We start from the raw sequence: 24,016 nt of genomic DNA on the forward strand, positions 1-24,016 counted from the left end.
CTGCCAGGACCTCACTCACTCATCTCTGACCAACAGTTGTCAGTAAGAGAGAGTTTTGAAGATTTAACTACTTGACTAAATGTAGCCTTCTCTCTCAGGGTGGATTAGGGGAGGTCTTTTTTCCCAGGTTCCAGCCCAGGAGGCTGGAGAAGATGAAGTTTGCCACGTGCATCTGCGAACAGAGGGTCACCTCCTCTTTCCTTAGGTCAAATGCTGATGAGTTGTGTTGTGATGGGATTAGGCAGGTGACTGCTGTGAAGTGACATTGCCCTGGCAGATCCTGCCATGCTGGTGACAGGGCTCTGCTGGAAGGGACGAGGATGCTGTAAACATTCCCCCCAGCTGGCCAGCCCTGCTGGGTTGGACCACTGAGAACCACAGCCCTCACTGCTGTACTGAGGACACCCAACAGCCTCCACCCAGCTCAGAGAAGCCCAGCAGTGGCAAAGGGGCTGGACAGGGCATGACAGGCTATAGAAGATGGGTCTGGAAGGGCCAGACACATCCCAGTTTCCTTCCTGACAGGATCTCTCCTGGAAGAGAAACCTGTAACCTGGGTTATCATTGTCATTTCCATGTCCCACTTGCTTCTGATCCCTGTTCCCTCTTCCATGCCTCAGCTATGGACTCCTCCCTGTCTGCACATCCTTCCCCTGCTTCACACACAGGTCACCCACCACATCAGCTTGGATAGTAAAGATGTAATTGTACAGATTATTCTGAGTGGCTGCCCAAAGAGAAGGGGAACAGTCTGTTTTCCAGGGAGGATGAGCAGTTGGGTAGCAAGGGTGCTTTCCTAGAGTGCCAGCATCATGGTTGACACCTTCTTTTTCTATGGGCAGGTCTCTGTATTTGCTGGGCATCCCAGTCACCCCAGACAGCCCCCAAAACGCCTCCAAGCCCTGCTCTCCCACCACCCCAACTTACAGGGCTGTCTGACTCGAGCTGTCAGTAGCCCTGCTTTTAAATGACCTTCTGGTTTATGTCATTGTGCTTTGAGGTTTATAGGGACATGGATTAATGAAACTTCTGGTCTTTGCTGCTCTCTGATCTAGGGGCCAGCACGAACCGCAGCACTTGGGGTGTTGGGCGGGTGAGAGCTGCCTGACGTCAGTGCAGCAAAGCCCCAACCTGTGAAACACCCCCTTTGGTTGTGAGCTTCCCATCTGGGGCACAGTCCTTCTCTGTCCATCTGTCCTGGAGACCAGGCTTAGCATTCTTTAGAGCTGTGCCTCACTGGCAATGCAATACAGGCTCTTGGTTATTTAATCTCAGCTCTGCTCAGCGGCACAGGGCTTTGCCAAGTGCAGTAGAAGTTTTTGCATTATTTTATATTGACAGTGTTTGTCTGCTGTAATAATTTGGCTGAGGTTCCTATACATTTCTGCTGTACAGTGCCTTTCTTTGTGAGTCTCTCTCTTTGCCTGTCATCCTGGAGTTGCTTTTCTAAGGCATTGGCTCCCTAGCCCTGTTATTACTTTTGGCACTGGGTTTGCATCCCGATTAAGCACATTGGCTCCTGTTTTCTCTCTTTCTGTGTTGGCCAGCTCTCAGAATTCCTCTTACCACTACATTCTAACACCACTCTGTGTTTTTATTTATTATTTGTATTGCAGTAGCGCCTAAGAGTCCCAACTGAGCTAATGACCTGATTATGAACATGAAGCCCATTAATAGTCTCTTGATATGCCCTTTTTAACTGTTTTATTTTCTCTCACTGTGGCTCTTTATTCTCTGTCAGTGTGACACACTGGTTTCTGGGGGTCAAATGGTGCAGAGGGTTGTGTGTTCAACTCTCCTGAAATTAGTGTGAGAGTTAGATGGTCTTTAAGGTCCCTTCCAACTCAAATCATTGATTCTATTCACAGCCTTCCCCTCTTCCCAGGGCTCCCCTCATTTGGAACTCTGGAGGAACAAGGACACCCCTTCCTCAGCAATGCTCGAGCTGTGCCATGAACTGTTCCGTTTTAGCTAATCCTACCTGCTCATTTCCAGCAGGGTGCATGTCCTGCACACCTCCTGAGCTCCTCGTGCCTTCCACACACTCCCACATCCAGGAGGAGATGCCAGACATGGGACCAGACATGCAGGAGCAGGCACAGCCAGCTGAACTCCTCCCCACCTGCATATGCATGAGCACCTGCCTGGTCCCTAACAGCAGCCAAAGCTTTCAGTAGCAAGTAGCTGTAGCTGAAGGCTTGGAGTTCAGCTGCCAGCAAATATACCTTACTCTTTTGGAGGAATTTGGGGCCCAGGACAATCTGAAAGTACTGTATGGTGGGGGCCTGTGTGCCTCTATATTTTGTAGATTTGTTGCCCTGATTGTGATGATGAGACAGCGTGGCATGCCAAGGGTTAAGGGCAGAGGCAGTTGGAAAAGCAAGGTTTCTAGGAATGAAGAGGTTTGCTATCAATAAGGCTGGAACTACAAGTCTCAGTGCCTTGCAAAACTGTTCTCATGTCATCGTTGTCTGAAAATAAGACTATTCCTGTCCTGCTTTTCTCCTCTGGCTTTGGTTTGTGGTTGGTAGTTGGTTTAACAGGAATAAAAAGCTCTGTGTGCTGGTAACGATGAGAAATGAAGCAACAAAACACAGAAAGAATCTTTTGAGTGCTGGGCTCTGAACTGCTGAGCTCAACACATGCAGGTACAGGTTGGCTTAGCCAGGACTGATCTCATGGACTGTCCTGGTGGCCAAGGCTAGAGTGACAGCTGGATTTTCCAGTGAGACATAGCCTCTCTGTTCTTATTTTTGCCTCTCTTTTACCTTTTTCCAGGGTGCCAGAGGGCCTGATGGACCAGTAGGCGAGCCGGGGTCACAAGGTGTCAAGGTGAGTGCCAAGGCTGCTCTTAGCTGTGCTGTGAAATGCTCTGGGCAGGATCAAGGTGTCTCATCCTCCTCCTTCAGGGCATATTCAATTGCTCCATGAGGAGCAACCAGCAAGGATGAGCCTGTCTTGTCACCAGAGTAAAATCTATCCAGTGTTGGCATCAGGACCCTTGCCCACACTCCGTGCTGGTTGGGGTGTTACTCAGGGTAGGATGGTGGGCATTTGTCCTCTCAAAAGCTGCAGGGAACTGGAGGGGATATTTGCTGGAAAATGTGCAGGAGCAGATGGGCTGGGGCAGAAGAGCATCACCAACAGTTTGTGCTCCTGCTGACATGACTTTGTCTTTTTGCTTTCGAGGGCCGACCAGGGGAGCCAGGCAGGCCAGGACCAGATGGGCTGCAGGTATGTCCTCTGTGAGAGCCAGAGCCTGCCAAGCCTGGCACGGTGTCAGTCCTCCCTGTGGGGGAAACCCACACGTTCCCAGTGCCCAGGGAACAGCAGCTTCTCCTGGCCCAAGTGCCACGGGTGTGCCAGAGCATTCCTGGCTGCTGATTGCTGTAACTGTGTGTTCACAGGGCAAGATGGGGGAGACTGGGGAGGCTGGAGCACGCGGCTTCCCAGTAAGTGTCCATCCCTTGTGCTTCCTTCCATAACCTCAGTTTCACTCAAGCCTGTAAGTTTTGGGTCCTGGTTCGGGGGGGAGAATTTGTACAGTGTCTCACACTTAAAAGGGCACCTCTCCCCTCCTTTTACTGGAGCATTTATGAGATGCACATTACTGCTGAAAGGCATGAAGGATTCTATGGGGCTGGAGCTGACCCTGATGTTATTAATTTTTCCAGGGTATCCAAGGACCCTCCGGACCTCCAGGAGCAAAAGGGGCTCCAGGCGACCCGGCAAGTGTCTTATCACTCTCTCTTCCTCTCTCTTTCCTAGTGCACACACAGGCACTTCATCTCTTTCTCTGTCTGTCTCCTCCCCACCACTTATCCCATTTCCAGCTTCTCTGTCCTTTCCAACTCCAGCGTGGTCAGAGATGTGAAGGACTTGGCTAGAGTCCTAGGAGCTGTAAGGAAAGACAAGGTCAGACCCCTGGAAAGCAAAAGGGGGCCATGGATCAGCCAGGGAGAGTGTAGGATATAGGCTGGAGTGGATTTTGGAAAGGAGAAAAGAAGGGCAAAATTGGGGCTGGGGCAGGGTCAGATGTAACAGGAGGAGCTGGAGTGGGCTGGTAGGTTGAATGGAAGGAGAACCAGGAAGGAGGCTGATGGTGTCAGAACTGAGCCTACAGCTTTGGAAGAGGCAGTGGGGGTGACAGGGGAAGACACAGACCTCAAGTAGAGCCAACAAGGACCACCAAAGCAGATCGAGGGATCTCTTCCTGCTCTCTGTGTCTGTGGGGACCCTCCTGGACTGTGAAGGGAGAGGGTAAACCAGGCACTTCCAGGTTGCTAACTGCAGTTATTTTAGATGGGGGCCAGCAAAATGAAAGGTCTTCTGAGCTCTTTGCCTGCTAAGATGCCTCAGCCCACCCATTGTTTTCCTCTCCATCTCACTGGCCAGCTCTTGCACAGTGCACAACTCCTCTGAGGTGTGGGAGGGAGCTGGTGTTTTATCTTACAGACCACGGAAGTGATGGCCCTTCAGAAATGAAGACATGTATGAAAAGAGTCTTGTGTGTCTGTTTTTCAGGGTCCACAAGGACCACAGGGGCCACCTGGACCTTTGGGAGAAATTGGGCATAAGGTAGGTGTGATCTTTGTTCCCGTTTGTTTTCCCCTTGCATCAGCAGTGTCAGGACTGAGGTAGGAGTAAATGTGCAGGGGCACATCCTTCCAGCCCTGGAGGTGTGGAACGAGCAGGAAGGATTTCCCTACAGTCTGAAAGTCATCTTCCAAAGTGAACAGTGGAAATCAGAAATTCCACCATCACTTTAATCACAGGCCACAGACACCCAGCTGGTGGATGTGCGGACCCATCTGCACACCAAGAGAAACATTTTTAAGGGTGACCACACCACAGACCAACTTTTTGCACCAAAGAGCAGAGTCAGGGACCCAGTACAGTAACAATTCAAACTGAGCACTGGCCTTTCCCCACTCCCTGGTGCTGTTGTTGACGTGACCCAGGTTTGCCAGCCTGCCCAGATTGCCATGGCAGCCCCAGCACAGTGGAGGAAGCTCAGAGACGCCTTTGCTGCTGACGGTGCTGTTGGGCTGTCGTTGCCATGAAGCAGTGGCACAAACACACCACAACCGAGCAGCAGCTGCCAGACAGTGCCCTGATGGAGTGCAGGGAGATGCCTCCATGGCTTTCCCCCCTAACTCCTCAGCAGTTTTGGCTCCATCTCGCTCCCACTGAGTATTATACTCTTGGCTCTTTATACCAGGTGTGCCAGTTCCCCTTTGGTAGCTCCTTTCCACAGGTCCTGAGCTGTAACACAGACACAATGTTTCTCTCGGTCGTGAAAACAGCAGCAAAGGTGGTTTTTAATGCAGTCTATGCAAAGTGTGTGAGTCATGAAAGTTTCCATTCTCATGGCTGCTAGACTGGATGGAGCGAGCTCTCAGCGTGGTAAACCACACTGGGGAGCTGGAAAGCTGCTACCCAGCCACTCTGAGTGCTGCCAACCGAGAAAGTACAGAGCTTCATTCAAATTCCGTGGCTCTTCCAGGAGCCTTTCTCTGCACTGGCACCTCTGGAGAAACCAAAGCAGGATTTTTGCTTTCATTGGAGCTTGAATTTTCTCATTGCGTGACTTGACCATTTGTTCACAAACCCAACATACACCCTGCTCCCTCCTCTGCTTGAATCCATTTCAGTAAACCAGGAACTGGCTTTATTCCCTGGGCAGCTCCCTTGACTATGTGCTCTTTTTTCCTTTATTCCCAACTGTAAAGAGAAGGGAGATTGTTGTCCGGAATGCAAATATCATAAGTAAATAAACCACTCAAATCCTTTAAAGAGAAGCTTTACTGTCCCATCTTCAGGCTTGTTTTACTCATTCCCCACGCTTCCCAGAGGTAGGAGAAAAATGTACAAAGATTGAAGCTCCCAATAGATCTCGGTACTAAACATAGCAGATGACCGTGACCCCGCTGTCACGGGGCTGCACATGGCGCTGGACACTGAGGGAGTGCAGTTTGCAAGGTCATTCTCCCATCTTCCTATCTTGCTTCCCATCATTTCCCAGGTCAGGCACTCGTTTTTGGCTCTCTGAGGGATGCCAAGCCCCTCTCAGAGGAACGAGATGCTTTCCCTCAGCTACTGCAGCTTGATTTCTGCTCTGATCCCAGCCATTGGTATTTAATGTTTTCTGGCCCAGTACAGCCAGAGACAGTGGGTGAGGGATGTCAAGGCTAACCTGGCCAAAATTTGTGCTGGAGGATTCAGTGTAACTTTACTCCTCTTGGCTCCCTTTAGCTGCCAGCACCATCATGCCCCTGCCTCTCTGGGAACAGGGGGCAAAGGCTCAGCCTGAAGCTGTGGAGTCTGGGGCAGATTAACCCTCAGTAAAACAAGACCCGTGGTGCAGAAAATGGAGAAGTGGGGCTGCTGGGAATCAGGGAGCAAGAGCACAGCCAAGCATTTTTGTTACCCACTGTTAACAGCCAGTCTGGACCCTGGTAAAGGGCTTTCAGGTCTAATTCTGGACCTTTCCCCCCTCTTTCCCAGCTCGTTCCAGTGGAGTTACCACCTTAGAAAGCAGAGGGGCTGGAAGGAGATAGAGAAAGGTGCTTGGCAGAGGAGGCTGGGGACAGGGGAAGGTGTGAGAGTTGATCAGAGCCCTCCCAGAAAGCAGGCACGAGAGGTCCTGGACCTCTTTGATGCTGCAAACCCTGAGCCAGCTCCAGGGAGGTAATTGCATTGCAACCAGAGCTCGGCTGTCCCAGGAGGGCTCTGCTAAAGGAATTATGTCTTTGATCTTGCTTTCTACTTAGTTACAATGGGTTTTTCATCATCTTGGACTTTTTTTTTTTTTCCCAGGGACCGCCTGGCTCAATGGGACAACCTGGCCTTGCAGGTGAACCTGGCATGAAGGTAAGAAAAACCCTTATTGCAATTTCTCTGTCAGACTGGGGAGATAATAGCAACTTGTGTTCCTGCAGGATTGAGTGGCACTGTAGATTTGCCCTCCAGCAGCTAAAGCAGAAAGTGCTTTCAACAGAAGATAAATTTTAAAATTTAAAATCCAGTTAACTTTAGCTTTTGGTTGCAAATTCCTGAGCCCCATCCTGAGGGGGAGGCCATCAGTACTGGGGAGAAGCACCATCCCAGGGATCTTGTGCCTCAAGAACTGTGAAGGGCCTTGGAAATGAAGCTCAGCTCTCTGCAGATCCAAAATCTGAATGGAGAAGGGAGTCCTCAAGACCCAGAGATCCAGGCACCTTCTAATTTGAAACCAGAAGTGTCTTAGGAAGGTCCCAAACTTAAAAATACCCTCAGACAAGTTCCTGCCAGTTTCCAAGCCTCAACTCTGTGGGGACTGAGCTCCTCTGATGGTTACAGGGGAAGGGTGCCCTGCTCCAGACTATGAATTCACCTTCTTGTCCACAGGGAAAGGCCTATAAAAGCTGTCTCTTTGTTTGAATAAGATCCCTGTGCTGAGCAGCTCAGAGAAGTTTTTATTTCATCCTAACCCCCTTGGTTTGAGGGTTCATTCCTGTGAGCAGAGCTTTTGAGCAGACTCTGTGTGGGGATTAAATGCAGTTTCCTCTGTGCTGCTCTTCACTCCCACCCCCAGCCCCGTCCTTTGCCATGTTTTCCTTGGCAAATCTTCTGACACTTCACTGGAGCTACTGTGCCTTTGGCATCCTGATACTGCACGAGTGTTTTCAGCTCCTGTGCTCCTGGCTGCCCTCCTGGGGAGCAGGACACAATGGTTTGCACAGACACCCCTTCACCCACTGCCAGCGCACCAGGTCCTAGTGGGAAGTCAGGGAGGGAGAGTCCTGTCCTGCTCCTTCTGGAGCTTCCAAGCTGGAAGGAGCTGGACCAAGGCTGGTCTGGGCAGTCACTGGTTGCAGACCAGTTTGCTGGTTCTCTCCTTTTGATGCCATCAAAGATTCAGGTCTTTCTCCAGGGGCTGGGGCTCAAAGAACTGTTGGGTCTCTTCTCCCTCACTCTGGTCGTGTCTGCCACCACACCACACTGCAGCCAGCATTGCTGCTTGTCCAGGAAGGACCATGGCCAGGGAATACCTGCAGGCAGCACAGACCACTCCTTGACCCCTGTCCTGTTGAGCTTTATTGCAACAGAGCCTGCCAGATGTGCCCCTATGTGCTCTCCCTGTGCTGGGCCTTTGGACCCCCTTGAAAACTGAAGGTGTCTGTGTGGGAGAAGGAAAGAAAAAGCCAAAATGAGGAGTGCAATGGGATGTGCTTCATGTTGACTCACCATCAGCAAACAGCTTGTCTCCATGTCTGAGTTTCCTTCTTTTTAGGGTGATCCTGGACAGTTGGGAGTCCCTGGAGAGCAAGGTCTCATTGGCCAAAGAGTGAGTATGGCCACCTTTTCATGGGGCTTTTGTGCCTTAACAGTTCCCCAGAGGCTCTGTCCCTGCTCACCAACAGCCTGGGCAGGCAGACCCTGCCCTGGGCATCCCATAACCCTCATGGCCCCTGTCAGTTCTCCGGGAGGTGGAAGGCCCTTCCCCAGAGAGTCTGTCAGCCTGAGTTCACCAGCCTTGGTGAGCCTCTGGGGTGCCACAGTGACGCTGTGGCACCCTCTCGTGTGAAAGGGGCAGTGTGGGAACAGATGTGGGAACAGAGCCCTCCTGTTTGCCAGGGGCTGTGTCCACACGGGGCAGGGGATGCTGGAGCAGAAGGAGGCATTAACAGGGAAACACTGGCTACACTGTGCACGTGTGGGAGGGAGCTGGGGTGGGATGAATGCGTGGATTGAGGCTTCCAGAGTCTGTGTCCCTTCTCAGGACTGAGGTCAGTTGTTGGAGCAGGATGGGGAAGCCCCAAGTCGCATGAATACAGACTGAGCCCCTTTTCACACAGGGAAGGAGGTCTTCCCACAGGCCAGCAGCAGGTCCATGGAGGAGAAACTATGGCTCAGAATAAAGCAAGAGGCTGAATTCTTGCTCCAGAGGAAGAGCTTGTTCAGCATTAGGGTATGGGATAGGACACATGTCAAAGTGTAGGTTGGGCTCCTGCTGCTGCAGCCCCACTGCCACCATGAGTCAGCTGCAGAAAGCAGAGGGTAAAGCATGTTTAGCACAGCCTGATGGTGCTTCCTTCTGTCTGCAGGGAGAATCCGGGCTGGAAGGGGACAGCGGGCTGCCTGGGCCAGATGGGATCAAGGTAAACCTCCCTCTCATGGAGTTTCAGCTCTCACACACATCTCTGTGCACTCAGGTCCCTGTGATCCCTAGGGCCAGCAGGAGGCCAAGGGGGTTACTGGGTCCTGTGTGCAATCAGCCCCTGCCCTGCTCTCTCCAAGGACTTTCTTTCTGCAAGCACACATAACAGACTCCTCCTGTTTCACTCCTCTACCCACATTTTTGGCATCTGATCAGATCTCCAAAAAGGTCAAGTTCTTCAAAATCTGGTTTCCAACAATTTGTCTGTTTTATTTGAGTCTTTATGGATCAAATTTCCAACTAATCAGGAATTCCTGGGCCTGGCAAGGGAAATCAAGAATTGTCCATCACTCTCCCGTGCACCACTGACCAGAACTATGTTAGCAACTACAGAAACCAGATCCCTCTCCCCTTGGCAGAGCCCCAGGTGCTCACTCAGGGCTCATTCTGTATCTAACTGCTGTGAGTTTGCTACCTTGCCTTTGGAACAGGACTCTGATTCCTGTCCCTGCACAGCCAGCCTTTCCAAACAGGCCAACAGTTTTGTTCCATGGAAAGAAAGAGCAGCCGATCCCACAACAATGCAGTTTATTGGTTCGTTCTAGTTAAGCTATTTGCCATGTGTCTCTATTTCTGCTTATCTCTGAATGTTGGACAAAAAAACTCTTCCTTAAGGACAGTCAAGGCTTCTGTATTCTCTGACTGTCTCCAGGAGCTCTTGAACCAAACCAGCTCTTTCCAACCCAAATGTGTCTCTGGATGGTTTACCAGATGTGCTCCTTAACCAGCAACCGAGATGTTGCTGAGCTCTCACCATGCAGGTGCAAGAGGAAAATGACTCAGTAAAGGCTGGTTGGCTCCAAAAGTGCAGGTGCTGATCTCAGTATAGAACTGGAGTGGTAGTACTGAATAATGTGAAATGCTGACAATATTTTACTTGTCTTGATAGAAGAAAAACAGCTCCAAACTTACTTCTCCTTACGCTTCTGTGATTGTATTTCTGGTCTGCATTCCAGTTGGTTGTCATTAATCCATACTGAAGTTTCATTATCTGCCAGATTTTTTTCCTAAATTTCCAAGACTGGTTTCACCAGGGAAGGTTTAAGTTAGACATTAAGAAAAATTTCTTCACAGAAAGGGTAGTCAGGCGTTGGAACAGGCTGCCTGAGGAAGTGGTGGAGTCACCATCCCTGAAAGTGGCAGCTGGGGACATGGTTTGGTGGTGGGCTTGACAGTGCTGGGTTAATGGTTGGACTCACTGATATTAAAGGTCTTTTCCAGCCCAAGTGATTCTATGATTCTGTAACTATAAGAACAGTGATTTGACAGGGTACCTACTGCTCAGACTATAAATCCTTCACAGGGCACGGTGACACTGTTTTCTAGAGGTATTTTTGAGCCCTGGACTGATTCCTTGGCAGTGAGAGCCAAGCAGCCACTCCAGACAAACCCATCCTATTAAAAGTCTTCCAGCACCCCACGTTCAGGGCTTCTGGGTGAGGCGAGGCAGGCTTTCAGATCTTGTCTGCCTGCCTCATTCACGTGGAAGGTTCAGGCCTTATTGCAGGAGAAGCAAAGGGGTTCAGGTTACCCTGCGTAACGGGGGAGTTCCTTCTCCTCTAGCCAAGAGATTTTAAAGAAAAGAAACCTGGTTTTGCTCCTTTTTTAAATGTCAAGCGTATTATGACTCATCCTCATTCATCCTTTTGCTTGCAGGCTCTTTTCCTCTCAGACTCCTGAAATATTAATTATGTGGTGGGTTTTTCCTTGCAAGAGGCAACGCACAGTGACCTGTGTGTTGTGTGGGCATGAAAACCTCCCACTCTTCTCTCTTCCACAGGGGGACAAGGGAGAGCAAGGCCCAGAAGGAGAGAAAGGAGAAAAAGGCAACGAAGGAATGAAGGGAAAAGAAGGACCTCCTGGATATCCCGGAATCACAGGTGTCCGAGTGAGTCTGCGAATCCAGCCCGTAGGCAACCCATGGGTTCCCTGTGGTGATGAGTGTGTGAACCAGGACACTGCTTAGGGCAGGAGGTCACCTGAGGTGTCACTTGTTGCAAATGTTGTCGTAAAGTATGTTATTTTTGTGAAAAAACTGCATCTGGGGGCCAGTTTGGTCTTTCAGTCAGGACTTAACTTGAGACATGGATCGCTCCTCTGGTCTGCCATAGGCCCTTGGGACATGGTGCCTCCCTCCTGCGCATGTAAGATGGATCTGGCAGGATGTTAGAGAGGGAGGTACAGAGTTCTGTTGGGGGCTGAGTTCCCCTGTCATTGTTGTTATGGATGTAAGTTGTGAGAAGCATGGCGCTCGTCCTGCAAAGGGACAGCCCACCTGTGAGTGGGATGCAGCCACCCTGACCGGAGGCCATGCCTGCCTGCAGCAAAAGTCTCATCCCTTCTGCAGCTGGAGAACATCCCAGCTCCCACCCCACCCACTGTGGGAAAGAAATGAGTAGCCCATGTTTGGTGGCAGCTCTGAAATCCCAGCCTGGGATGAGAGGGAAGCAGCAGAGCAAGCGGGTACCAGCGAGTGCTGGGTGGATGCTCGGTGGTGAAGCATGTTGATTTTCCTTTTGGTGACGTTGTGGCTGGCTAAAAAGGGGGCAGGGAGAAGGGTGTGAGGGGATGGAAGCAGAAAAGGAGATGGATTTATGTTATTTTTGGGCTGAGGTTGGGATTTGAACACTGACTCAACTAGAAAGTGGAAACATTGGCTTAAAGCTGCGGTGCAGCACCATAAATGTGCAGAATAAGCCTGTAGTCCTGTCCCAAATAAGGCCACCCTTGGCCACAGCCCCCTGTACCCACAGGGAGCCCTTTCAGGATTGGGATCATATCATGGGGTGGTCCCCAGTACCTCAGCTCCCTCCCAGCTGCAGGCTGGTACAGCTGGACAGTCGCCCTCCATGTGCTGTACTTCTGGCTGGTTCATGTGTTTATATTGTGCATGTTTTAAGAACCAAAAAAAATACTAAAATCATGCAAATGCCATATTAAGTTATAAAATATAAAATATAGATTCTCTCAGACTCCATCCCTGCTGTTTGCCAGCATGTCCCTGGGAACATGATGCTGTTTTCTGGTTTGTTTTTTTTTTAAAAGTAGTCAATAGAGCCAAGATTCCTGCTCATAATCACTCCCTTTTGTTTTTTTTTTACTGCAGAGTGCTATATTTCCATCTACTATTTTAATATGCTTCTTTGTATATCCTTATGCCTAAACTCCAGCAGACTTTCAGACCTGCACAGGTTCCAGATAGTATTGTCTCCCCTGCCAAACTCCGTCACCTGATACACAGGCTGGTGTTCCTGGGCTCACTCTGAGGTCATTCAAATCTGGAAGTCCTCTGACAGAAGTACAAATAATTTTTCTCTTCTCACTTTTTTCCTTTTTGAGACTTTAGTCTACCTTCCTATGGAGAGTACAAATATAAGCAGGATCTTCCTCGGGTAAGGTTTGCAGAGATGCAAACCACTAGAGATGACTTCAACCCCATCCTTTTCAGCTGAGCGATGGAAGCTGGAATATCCAGCCAAGCCATCCTCTGGAAGACATGCCACAAAAACCACCGCAAACTGCACAGTGCACAGACAACTTTAAGGCTGCTGGGCAAAGAAAACAGACAATCTTGTCATGGAAAAGTCATGAAGGTGTTCACCCAAGGGCGCACGCCAAGGTGACAAACTCCCATGCAGGATTTGTACAGGGGCTCAGACATTGCTTGGGGAAGGGCGTTGGAGGCGCTTGGACTGCAGGGTCGAGGCATGTTGGGTTTGGGTGTGCTGCAGATACTGTGTGATTACACATCACACATGTTGCATGTGGTTTTAATACTTCTGATGCGATAGTGCTGTGCTGTCCAACACTCAGTTTAGATGGGTCAAAGGTTCTTTGTCTTTAGCTGTTACATCTTCATTTGGTCTCTCCTGACCCGGGAGTCCTTACATCTGTGCTTCACCACATTCCTGCCTGGATCCTCTGACGTGTTCCTGGGATAGAGATGTTGCCTCTGCTCTGGTATTGGGATAGCCTGCTCAGCTACAAAGGGGACAGGGGAGATGCTGATGCTTCTGTGCTGTTACTGGGAGACACACACACAAGGATCTGTGCAGTCACATGTGACAACAAACTGACCTCCGTCTGGGAGTTTTAGCTCATCTTCTGCTTCTGGAAGAGATTCATGTCAACTTGAGGAAGCTGATACCCGTCTGCAGTCATGGACACATAGAAAAGCTTTTGCTGTGCCTCAGCTTGGCCCTGTTGTACTGGAGGGGACCCACAGAGACTTGCCCACAGAGACAGCCTCAGGAAAAACCCATCACAAGTCCCTGCAGTGACACCACATCTTGAAGATTTGTCCTTAACGCTAAGGGCATGTTTAGTCTTAATCTTTATTTTGCTTATGTCTACAGGAATGTGGCACTTCACTCTCAAGTGTCCTCCTGACAGATGTAGGAAGTGAGGCGCCTGACGGCTCTGAAACGATGTGACTTCACTGCTGGTACATTTTCAGCCTGTTTTTTGTATACTGACCTGGGGCAGAGGCTCAGTGCTGTCACAGAACAGGTAGGAGTTGGGGAACTCACACCCACACCCCATGTGGCATCGGGCCAGCACAAGGGATGGAAGGAGATCAATGTTTCTTGGGCCTGCACAATGCTAGAGCTCCCTGAAGATGGCAGAGGAAGGGATGTAATGGAGCACCTTCGAAAGCTGGAGAAAGCTCAGAGGGTCTGTTCAGCCCTTCTGGGTCATGCAGAAGAGAGACATTCACCCAGCGATCAGTGGGATCAGCAGGGACACATCTGGCTGTGCTGGGCAAGGCTTCATTTTCCAGAAAGCCATCCCAACGCTGATACAACGCCTGAGCACAACCAAACTTCCCTCTGCACTCAGGAAACGATTTTCAGGGATCGTTAGCTTTAATTTCGCTCAGCCATTTCCAATATTAACATATCTGAAAACCAGTCTCCACTGTGGTTTTGAATCTCAAGCAGAAAGCAGCAGGGAGGCCCCAGCCGAGTCTCCAGGGGCAGTTTGTACGTGTTTCAAAGCCAGTGGATTTCAGCAAACAAACCTGGCAGCTGAGATGGTCCACGAGTCTCACAGCTGTGGCTGGCAGGGCTCGAGGCAGCTGGAGCTAAGTGAGTATCCTCTATCTTATGGTCACTTTGTCCAAGTTCACACTGCTCCGTTCAGCTCCAGTTCCTGCTCAGGGGAGGAATGGGCCAGTTGCCCCCTGGTCATAAGAGAGAGATCAGAGCACAAGTGCAAGATCCAGTAGAAATTTCCAAACTCACATCGGAGATGTGCACCTTTCCTGAGCTTCTGGCTCACATGTTACCTCCTCCCAGAGGCTTCTATCTTCTTCTAATCCAAACTTGTTGCCTTCCCTTGCCCTCGACTCTCTTCTGAACATGGCTCTTCATCCTCTGGTTGGCTCCTCTGTGCAACAAAGAGCTGAAAATCCCTTCCCCTTGAGAGCACCAGGGACTGTTTGGGTATCTGCATTCAGAGAGACTGGCTGGAGACACAGACCCCAGGGTCAACAGTGCGGGGAGTGCAGGAGTTGTGCACTGGAGATCCAGGTTTTCTCTGTGGGCAAGACAAGACAAGGATGTGCCTCTTCAGAATGTGGAGAGACTGAAAGGTACAACAGCCTGTTGAACCCTGGCAAGGCATCCATCAGCAATGCAAGTGTCGCAGTGTGGTTGGCCAAAATAAAAAGATGATTTATCTGCCAGCCTGTAAGGCTGTGAGGGGATGGTCCACAGAACATGAGAAGATTACTAGAGAAAAACATGCATTCACAAAGGATCTGGCTGCCTGTCAGTGCTGCTCGTGGCAACAGAGGATAGTATGAGCCAGAGGCTGAAGTCACTGGTGTGCAACCAGCAACCTGGTCACAGGCAAGAGGGCCCCGAGAATAACCCCTCCACCCAAAAAGTGCTTCCCCCCACTGCTTCTCCTCTCCACCGATGGAAAATATGGCATTTCAGCCCTTCCCTGGGAGGACAAGGCATCCAGCAGTGGCTGAGGAAGGCCCAAGCCATTTGGCAGCAGGGTGGTGGTGGGTTTCCAGCTGCGCTCCGTGGCTCTGCACTGTGGTTTTCATAATCTGCTGGTTGTCATACATGGCAGACATCTGATAGCAAGGCTTTTACAGTTCCAGGAAAGCAATTGGAGAGCCTGGAAGTACTGAAATGCAACATGCCCTGAAACAAGAAAATCCCTCATTGTTCAGCAAAACTGGGAGTCAAGTTCTTTCCACTTCCTTTTTAACCTGAAATCCTATCTGCAGTGTCATTCAAGCCACGTCAGGACTCGGAAAGCTTTGAGCCAGACGCTCCAATGGTCTAAATTGCCATAAACAATTACATCAGAGAAGGTCTGGCTGCGTGTGCCGGCCCTGCTGAGTGGTGCAGATGTGCACCATCAGCCCAAAAGAGCTCAAAGGGCCGTAAATCCTTTTGCTCTGGTGCAACAAGGTCCAAAGTCCTTTCGTTTGCTCTTCAGGAGGGTAGAGTGACAGAGCTGGGCTGGGGTGGAGATCTGAGAAGGCTTTTTGAGGGAACTCGCAGTGTTTTTAAAAGGATCAAGCCACTCTCCTGCCCAGTACAGAGCCCAGAGTGAACTCGTGGCTCTTGGCTCCAGCACTGTGGTCACAGACCCATCACTCCCCACACACAGCACTGGATGTTGCCCCAAGGATCCTTCCCATCGTGTTCTTGTCTCGCCCTCATCTGCAATCTATAATCCTGAAGTGGAAGTTGGGCTTGCTGGCCAGGATGGACTTTTTCTCTGGCACACTGTGGTCCCAGCTGAGATGGGACTGGTGTCTGGGCTCTGCAGTGCCAGGGCAGAGCAGGAGCTCCTTCTCACCCGACACATCGCTCTAGTACAAAGTTGTCCAAACATCACTTACAGCAGAATTTGTCCCAGAGTGGTTTTTGCTCTTTGTTCTTTTCTGTTTCCTGCCACTGAAAACATGATTCAAAGGTTTTCTGCAACAAAGCTCCTCGCTCTGCTGTCTCTCAATCCAGCCATTCACTCTGCACACATGAGCTCAGCAACAGCTGGCAGCACCACATCAGTTCCATGGCATCCAGCTCTCTGAAAACACTGAGGCTGCAGAAGGACAATCCTGGAGTCACTGCTGGTTTTAATCTCTGCTCTCCATGCAGGAATTTATGCCTTTTTTTTTTTTTTTTTTGATAATATGCTGAGCTGTTGTTTCCTGGAAAAGCTGTTTTTCGTGCCCTGGACCATGGGCTGTCTGTGGAGCTCTTACTTAAAAGAAGTTTCTTGAACTCCCTCAGCTGGAGGGTGTGGGGTCACCCACTGACTGAGCAAGGAAAGGAATGGAGAACACTGGACTCGGTGTGGGCTGTGACAGCCCTGTAGGGTGTCAGTGGTAACTGAGCTCCTCACACCCTTAATCTTAGCAAATGAGTATTGTTACTCCTAATCTTGTCCTTGAAGAATGTGTTAGGAGTAGGTGCACAAGGTAGTAAAAGTGACTTGCCCAGGGTCATGCAGGAGGTCAGTTGGTGGCCAAGGGGGACCAGGAGGAGAGAACACAACAGGCCATACTTGTCCTGCCCTACAGCCTGTCCTTTCCAGGAGCTGCTACATCAGCAGGGCCAGATCCTGTACTGGAGCTGTTTCCAGAGCTGAAGGTGATTGCCATGGCGTGTCCTTGCGTCACAGCCTTGGAGTATCACTACTTGTGCCCACCAATATCCAGTGCATCGCAGGTGGCCTCAGGCTCAGCCTTTTCTGGGAGTCTAAACATCCCATTTTATGGAGAGGTACACGCTGGATTTTGTTGTTTGGGAGATTTTATTGTGGGGGATTCTTTTCCCCCTTTTCAGCTATTCTGCTCTCTGTGATTCAGTCCACCAAGTCCACTGAAGCCTTTGGAGTGGATGTGAGTTGCCTGTGAACCCTACAGGGAATCACAGAGCTCTCCCAGTCCCCAGGGAACTGCTGCTTGCAGCAACCCAGGCTGCTCTCCAGCAGCTGAGGGGCCTTTTCGCTCTCACAGCGAAGCTGTGCTGCTGGGGAAGGCAGGCTGATCCCAGCTGGTCTTCGTTTAGAGTTAATAGGAGTCAAAATGAGCCAGAATTTGAAATAAATCCCATTGACTTGGCACAGTTTCTTTCCTGACTCAGACTAAGGAGATGCACTTTTTGGGCAGTTACTCCAAGATTCCCCTCCTTATTGCAAGAGAGGATTTCATTCCCCTCCTCTTCCACCACCTCAGGGCATCTGTGTCCTTCAAAAGGAAGATATTAACCCTTGGTGTTTGGGGGGAGTGTAAATCAGCATTGTTCTGCCCAGGTGCTCTCTCTATTCCTTTCTTCCCCATTGTCAGCTTCCAGCACTGGCTAATTTTTTGGAGCATTTTGGTGTCATCGTGTGTGAAGGCTTCACAGCTCGGTGGGGATGGGGCCTTACACTTTTCCTGCACTTTCCTTTCATCCATCAAGCCTTTTTTAGTGGCACTTTTGTCTCTTATGCTTCTTTAGAGATGAGGAAACACAGGCAAAGAGGGGGAGAAGAAAAGGGATTTTCCCAGAAAGAGTAAATGAATGGCAGTTCAGGGCTATCAGCCCAAACCAGAACAGCTCAGAGCACAGAGCACTGCTCTGTGCAGGATTCTCTTTGCTGCCTTACACTGTGACTGCTTAGGAAAACCAGGTTAAACAGACCTCCTCCTCCACAAAACCAAAAGCAGCACATTTCAGAGCAACAGCTGCATGCAGATAAGAATTTGCACTAAAGCAGAGAGTTTGGGATACAAGATTTTGGGGTTGGATTCCCATTTTAAGTCGGAGAGCTCAGCTGAAAGGAAAGTCAAAGTGACTCTGGCTGTCGTCGTTCCAGCCCAGACCTTTTCATAGGATTTCCCCAATTTGCTGTTCCTTTGAATGCAGCCAGCCAGCTCTACCTGCAGTCCCCACTCGATTTTCCACAAGCAGGCCAAGAGCCCATTGCTTCCCAGTGATCCCAGTGAAACCCTCTGAACCTCACAGTACAATCAGGTCTTTCTTCTCGAGAACAGTTGAGTCTTTCTTCTTTCCCTATACTCATTCAGGAGCTGCTGCTCTGTCTCCTCCCCTTCCAAACTACTGCTAGGCAGAGTGATTATGAAATGTGTTTCTTATAAATCCAAAACATTTATGTCTTCAAATGCCCGGCCCCAATAATCCCACTAATTTCCTGAGTGCTTGTGAACTGTCCTCCATGGGGGGAGGCTTCTCTCGATCAAAGTTTATTAAGCAGAGGTTCTCATATGGAGATGTTGCAGAGCGGTAGGAAATTATATGGGGCTTTTTCATTTCCCTTTAAATGAGCTCACTGGCTGGGCCTGGACAACATGGGCATGGTCATCCTATGGTTCATGCTTCCTACCTTTGTTCCTGCTTTAGTTTTCCTGCCCTTTCTACACCCACTGTCTCAAACTATCACTTTTTTTTTTTTTTTTACCCCGTCACGATTGCCACTTTTTTTTTACTTTACTCAGTAGCTGTATTCTGGTTCTTCTATTTCTTCCTGCCTCATTTTTGGTAGAAAGGGGTGACCTCAGACCTTCATTCAGTGACACCCAAAAAAAAAAAACAAAACAAAAACGCTCCTGAGCAATCCTAAGACAGGCTTTGGGAAGTTCTCCCATCAGTTCTGTTCCCTTGAGAGCTTCCCTCATGTGCTGTGCTGTAAGGCTGCAAGGAAAGCAGGAACATAGCTACCCTCTGGAATGCCAGGAGCCACAGTTCCCCTGAGCCAAGCCAGGATGGTGAGTCACATCTCTTCCCTGGACCCAGTGCCTGTAGCAGAGCACCACTGGGTGTGGGGAAGTTTGGGTCAGGATTTTATCCCTGTTTGTTGTTTGGCTCCATTCGGGCCATATCTCTCTGCAGTTCATTCAACTTCCTTGTTTTGTTTTTCTGGATGTTGTTGTCGGAACACAGATTTCAACTGTTGATGTCTTGAGAATTTAAAGTTGAGCTGCTCATCTCTGTGCTCCCAGTAAATGTTACTGCTGTGCTGTGCAAGAGACCTGACTTTGCTGTCAAGGCCATCATCAGCTGAAAGCCTCTTTTTTTTTTCTTTCAAAATAAACTAATTTGCATTGGAAAATAAACCACCCAGCTTTCCCTTAGGGGAATATCTAAAGCCATACTAAAAAAAACCCATATAAATCTGAGTCCTTAGTGAAGATGGCAATGAAATTCTAAATGAATTCTAAATGAAATCCTAAATTTGCTAGACCTAAGATTATAATCTTTTTGCTTCCCTTGGATATTTTGGCATAGCTGAAGGCATGTGACTTCCTAAAACCGCTGGTTTCCACTGTCCCTGCTCACAAATGCCATCCTCATCTGGAGGTCCTGATATGCTTCTCTAGTGAAGAATGCAGCATATAAAGAGAAATCACCATTTAAAAATAGTTCTGCTCACGGAAGAAGCTTGGAAAGAGGATTTGTTTTCTCAGCAAACCAGCAACCCAAAGCATAAAACAAAATGTGTACAAACCCAGAGAATAAAAGCATCGAGTGTTAAGTGCCTTGGCACATTTACCCAACTGATGTGAGTCCAGCAAAGAGAACTTGGATTTAATTATTTTGATGTGTAGGCTTTTGTACATCTTCTGCCCATCATTGCTATCTCTGCTAAAGAGAGTAGGGGCCCTAGGAACCTTAGGAACCTCACACTGCAGGGAGAGAGATACCAAAAGGTGCTACATTCCTGACGTGCTGTGGAGACCTTGGATGAAGACACAATCTCATTTGATTTTATTATTTTTTTTTTTTTTTTTTTTACCCCCTGATCTTTCCATCCCTGGACAGATGAATCAGAAGAATGGAGAGGAAGAAGATCTGACTGTTTTTGAAGGCTACCAAAGTTTTTGCTGGTCTTGTTATTCCCTGTATAACGTGTGGTAGTGCAGTGATTTCTGGGAACTGTGCAAACCCCTGCGTATGTGCCCTGGGAGCATCTGGAATTGCAACAGCAACCACATCTGGATCATCACAAGTAGAGATATCACATATCTGGGAACCCCAGACAAGTGTTGAGCTGCCTCTAAATTCATCTGGGCAGAATTCCTGCGCAGTTGGAGAAAGCACATCCAGGAAAATCAGACACATGGTAGGCTTCCCACTCACCAGCAGAGCTCGCTGGCCAAAGTCCTAGAAAGCGTGCTGGGAGAGCACGGAAATATCCCTCCCTGATAGAGCTGATTCCGCTCGAGGAGGTGACTCAGGCTGCGAGATCCGAGCCACGTCCCTGCCCATGGTGTCACCAGCGTGGTTTGACCCATTTATTTCTGCCAGCAAAGCTTTTAACCAGCAGACAGGAGTTGAGGGAGGCTCGAAGGAAGGTCTCCATGGCTCACTGTGAGCGACAACTCGTCCCACAGTCGCTGACAGGAGTTGGAGATGCTCCAGTGTTTTTTCCTGCGGCGATGGAGAAGGAGCCGCACCCCAGCTGGAGGACCCAGGAGAGCCTTCTGGAGCAGATGAACATTTCTGCTCCACGAGGCTGATGCGTCATCAGGGGAAAAGCCAGTACATGGAGTTTATCAGAGCCCATCTCTGTGCTCAGGCTCCACCAACAGGGAAAGACAAGCTGAAGGAACCCAGAGGAAGTTGAGAAGCTCTTTGAACGTGGCACAGTCTTCTGTGAATCAAGTTTATTTTGGGGTGCAGGACTTGCACCGTCAAATCTGGGGTTGTGTTCTGGTTTTTACCCTCTCCTAGATGACTCCAGTCCTATATCTGTACTCCATGATCTTGGGTACAAGCACGAACTTGAATGCTGGCAGATTTTAGGAGCAGCCTGGAAATGTTGTTTCTCAGATGGGAAGATTTAAGGCCTGAACTTTTCCTCTCGAAAAGCAAAGACATTTCCCAGTGCAGGCTAGAAGCAAGTTTCAGTCATGGGACTTTCATGGGAGATGTATCCAGGTAAAGGAAGACAGGCTGTACTTCAAACTCTTCTGAAATAGCTGCGAGATCCTCGTGACCTCCTTGTGAATGGGATGCACCTGCCTTGCATCAACACACTGGAGTCTGTATCTTCTCCAGACAGTGTAACACATCCTCGACCTGGGGACAGAGCTATAACATGGAAGTCTTTGTTTCAAGAGGTGTCACAGCACAGCAATTCAGGAGCACATCGGAGTGTGCAAAACTACTCTGCTGGAGAAGATCAAGGGCTTGGCCACCACTGGGTCAGGGACAGATTTAACTTAAAGCAGGCTTTCTCCCATTTGCAAGAAACATCTATTGCCTGTGCTTCCAAAAGCTCTTGGAGTGCAGTCCAGGGAGACTGATGGAAAAACACTGTGCAGCTAATTGCAAACCCCAGTTGTGTATTCATTCGCTCACAGCTTGTTTGGACAGTGAAGTTTTGTGAGGGATTCCACTGCTAACTCTCCAAATTTTCAAGCCACTGAGTGCCACAGCAGGATCTGTGGGAGTGCAGACCCACCCCACGACCCAGAAGTGGGGCTGCTCAGGGCCCTGGCACCAGCTCTCAGAGCGAGCTGCTGTAGAGCTGGATGGGGGTGGCCATTTCTCAGGCTGATGCTTTCATTAGTGAGGATTTCTCTGTACTCCTGTCAAAAGTGTAAATCATGTGGGTGACACTGGAGGCTTGGCACCCATCGTCTGCTGCGGCTGCTCAGCATCTGTGGGAAAGTAATTCCAAAAGTGATCTCTCGGAAAGTGGCAGCAAAAAATAGCGAACAAAAACCCTGAGCAGTATGGAAGAGACACAGAGCAGGGCTCAGCAGGGACCTGTCCCTTGTGAAGTCTAATATTGTTGGCAAGGTGGGCTCCTGAAATGTTTGATTTAGGTAAAATGGAGCTATTCCCTTTGGGGAAGTGAACTGGCACAGTTCTTTAGGGCTATAAGAAGTCTGAATTGCTCCTTTGTGTTCAGAGCAGGCACTTCTAAGGCCCGTGTTTCAGATCTGAGTGAAAACCCCCTGATATGTCTCGCTTTATAAGTTGCTTTCTTTCATCTGAGACTGCAGCATCAACCATGGTGAAAATTATACCTTCTTAACTGGGAGGAGGGGGAGCAGGGGGAGAGATGCTGTGCTGATGTGGAGGTGCTGTTGAAAAGTTTGTCACAATTGCCAAAAGGAATGAGTTATTTTCTTCAGTGATACTTTTGCTTCTTTCTGTCAAATCCAAAATATTCTGTCCGCCTGGCAGCCAACAGGGTCAAACACTGAAAAAAAAATGAGCTCCCTGGGCTCCCTGAGGAGAGGCTGCTGTATTTAGCTGCTCATCAAAGGTTAATTCTGTGGTGTGGGTGCAAGGAGGGGCAGCAGGTTCTGCACCACACTGGGTGCTCAGAGCAGCCCAGCATTCCTGTCTCTGCTTGCCATGGCTCCCACCTGGAGTTTTGCATCCCACTCCGTTTCCAGATGCCCCATCAGTATATTGTGGTTTCTGTGTGTAACAATAATACAAATAGAGGGAAGGGGTTGAGCAGAAAGCTGTGCATGGTAGGTGGATAGAGAATGAAACCACTGCCTGTTTTCACATGGGAAAAATATGGTTAATTACTGTGGAGGCAATGGTTCTATTGACAGCAGCTTAAAACCATATAAAAAGTGTCACTTTTCAATTGTGCTGCCCAATAGTCACCTGAGCACAGAGATCTTTACACCTTTAAGAAATGAGGTTTCCTTCTCCTCCATGTGTTGGAGCAGCTCAAATCCAAACTCAGCCACACCCCAACTGTAGTACCTGTGAATTGTGGTTTTAACTGCATGACTTCCTGGCCTCCTTATTGGCTTCCTTGGGAATAGGATAGGGTGGGTGAGGATGCTCTCAGGGTTGTGTTCCAGGGAAGAGGCCTGGGAGTGGCTGGTTGGGATGGGATTTCTTTGTTTTCCCATTCCAACAGCTTTTTTTTTTTTTTTTTTTCTCTCCTAGGGACCAGAAGGGAAACCAGGAAAACAGGGGGAAAAGGGCAAGCCTGGCCAGAAGGTAGGTTGATAACGTCTCCCTGGGCAATCCTCTTGACCTCCTCATCGTTGCTCACCTCTCATATTTATCTGTAGAAGCAGCTTTGTCCTACTCTAATGTCAGTGCTTTTGCTCTGCAGGGCAGCAAGGGCTACCAGGGACAGCTTGGAGAGACTGGATCCCCAGGGAAGCAGGGGCCGAAGGGGAACCAAGGCCCTAAAGGATCCCGAGGTACCCTGGGACCTATGGTGAGAAGAGCTCTGCAAATGGTTGAACACAACACGCAGAAACGTGACTGGCAGTGGTGGGCACGGGCCTGAATGAAGCAGAGAGCCCAGCAGGGGCTTCAGAGCACAGAAAGGGAAATGCTGTTTGATGGGTTTAATTGGCCAAAAGAGCTTAAGTTGCTCTGAGCAGCACAGAAGAGACTCCACAGAGGGGTTTGGGTTGATGCCCCGTGAGCCCAGCTCACGTTGCACCGTGGTGGTTCTTCACAACTCCCCAGATGGGCTGAAATAGCTGAAATATTGGGGATTTTTCCTGAGCTGAGTGAGCTGATAAGCTATTTTTTGCTAAAATCTTTCCCTTTGAGACTGCACACTCATGGCAAGAGCTGCTTCCAAGTCGAACTCTGTTATTATAAGGAACTCTGCCTTGGACTTCTGCCCTGTTTCTACACCCACTCCTGATCTACTTATCTAAAACACTTGGAGCAAGAAGAAATATAGCATGGGAAAGGGTTTGAGCTGGGGACTGAAGGTGAGGCTTTCAGAGAGAACAGTAATAATATGGCAGAGAGAGAAGAAAGTTAATTTGCTTTAGGCACATGAGAAAAATGCATTGGGACAGCAACAGTAAGTAAAAAGAACCCTCGTGCAGTG

At 49.3% G+C, this 24,016-nt stretch overlaps 1 protein-coding gene across 2 annotated transcripts in view; it reads left to right on the forward strand.

Moving 5' to 3' along the window:
• Window positions 1-24,016, forward strand: part of LOC126642407 (collagen alpha-1(XXVII) chain-like) — a 143,944-nt gene that overhangs the window by 98,370 nt on the left and 21,558 nt on the right. For both annotated transcript variants that reach the window (XM_050320007.1, XM_050320008.1), the window contains exons 29-39: window positions 2,779-2,832; window positions 3,190-3,234; window positions 3,408-3,452; window positions 3,675-3,728; window positions 4,525-4,578; window positions 6,820-6,873; window positions 8,276-8,329; window positions 9,090-9,143; window positions 10,983-11,090; window positions 23,104-23,157; window positions 23,276-23,383. In XM_050320007.1, coding sequence (XP_050175964.1) covers window positions 2,779-2,832; window positions 3,190-3,234; window positions 3,408-3,452; window positions 3,675-3,728; window positions 4,525-4,578; window positions 6,820-6,873; window positions 8,276-8,329; window positions 9,090-9,143; window positions 10,983-11,090; window positions 23,104-23,157; window positions 23,276-23,383 — 684 coding nt within the window. The remainder of the gene's footprint in view (window positions 1-2,778; window positions 2,833-3,189; window positions 3,235-3,407; window positions 3,453-3,674; window positions 3,729-4,524; window positions 4,579-6,819; window positions 6,874-8,275; window positions 8,330-9,089; window positions 9,144-10,982; window positions 11,091-23,103; window positions 23,158-23,275; window positions 23,384-24,016) is intronic.

This window comes from Myiozetetes cayanensis, unplaced genomic scaffold, assembly GCF_022539395.1.
Source record: "Myiozetetes cayanensis isolate MyiCay16 unplaced genomic scaffold, myiCay2020 scf23, whole genome shotgun sequence".
Lineage (NCBI taxonomy): Eukaryota > Metazoa > Chordata > Aves > Passeriformes > Tyrannidae > Myiozetetes > Myiozetetes cayanensis.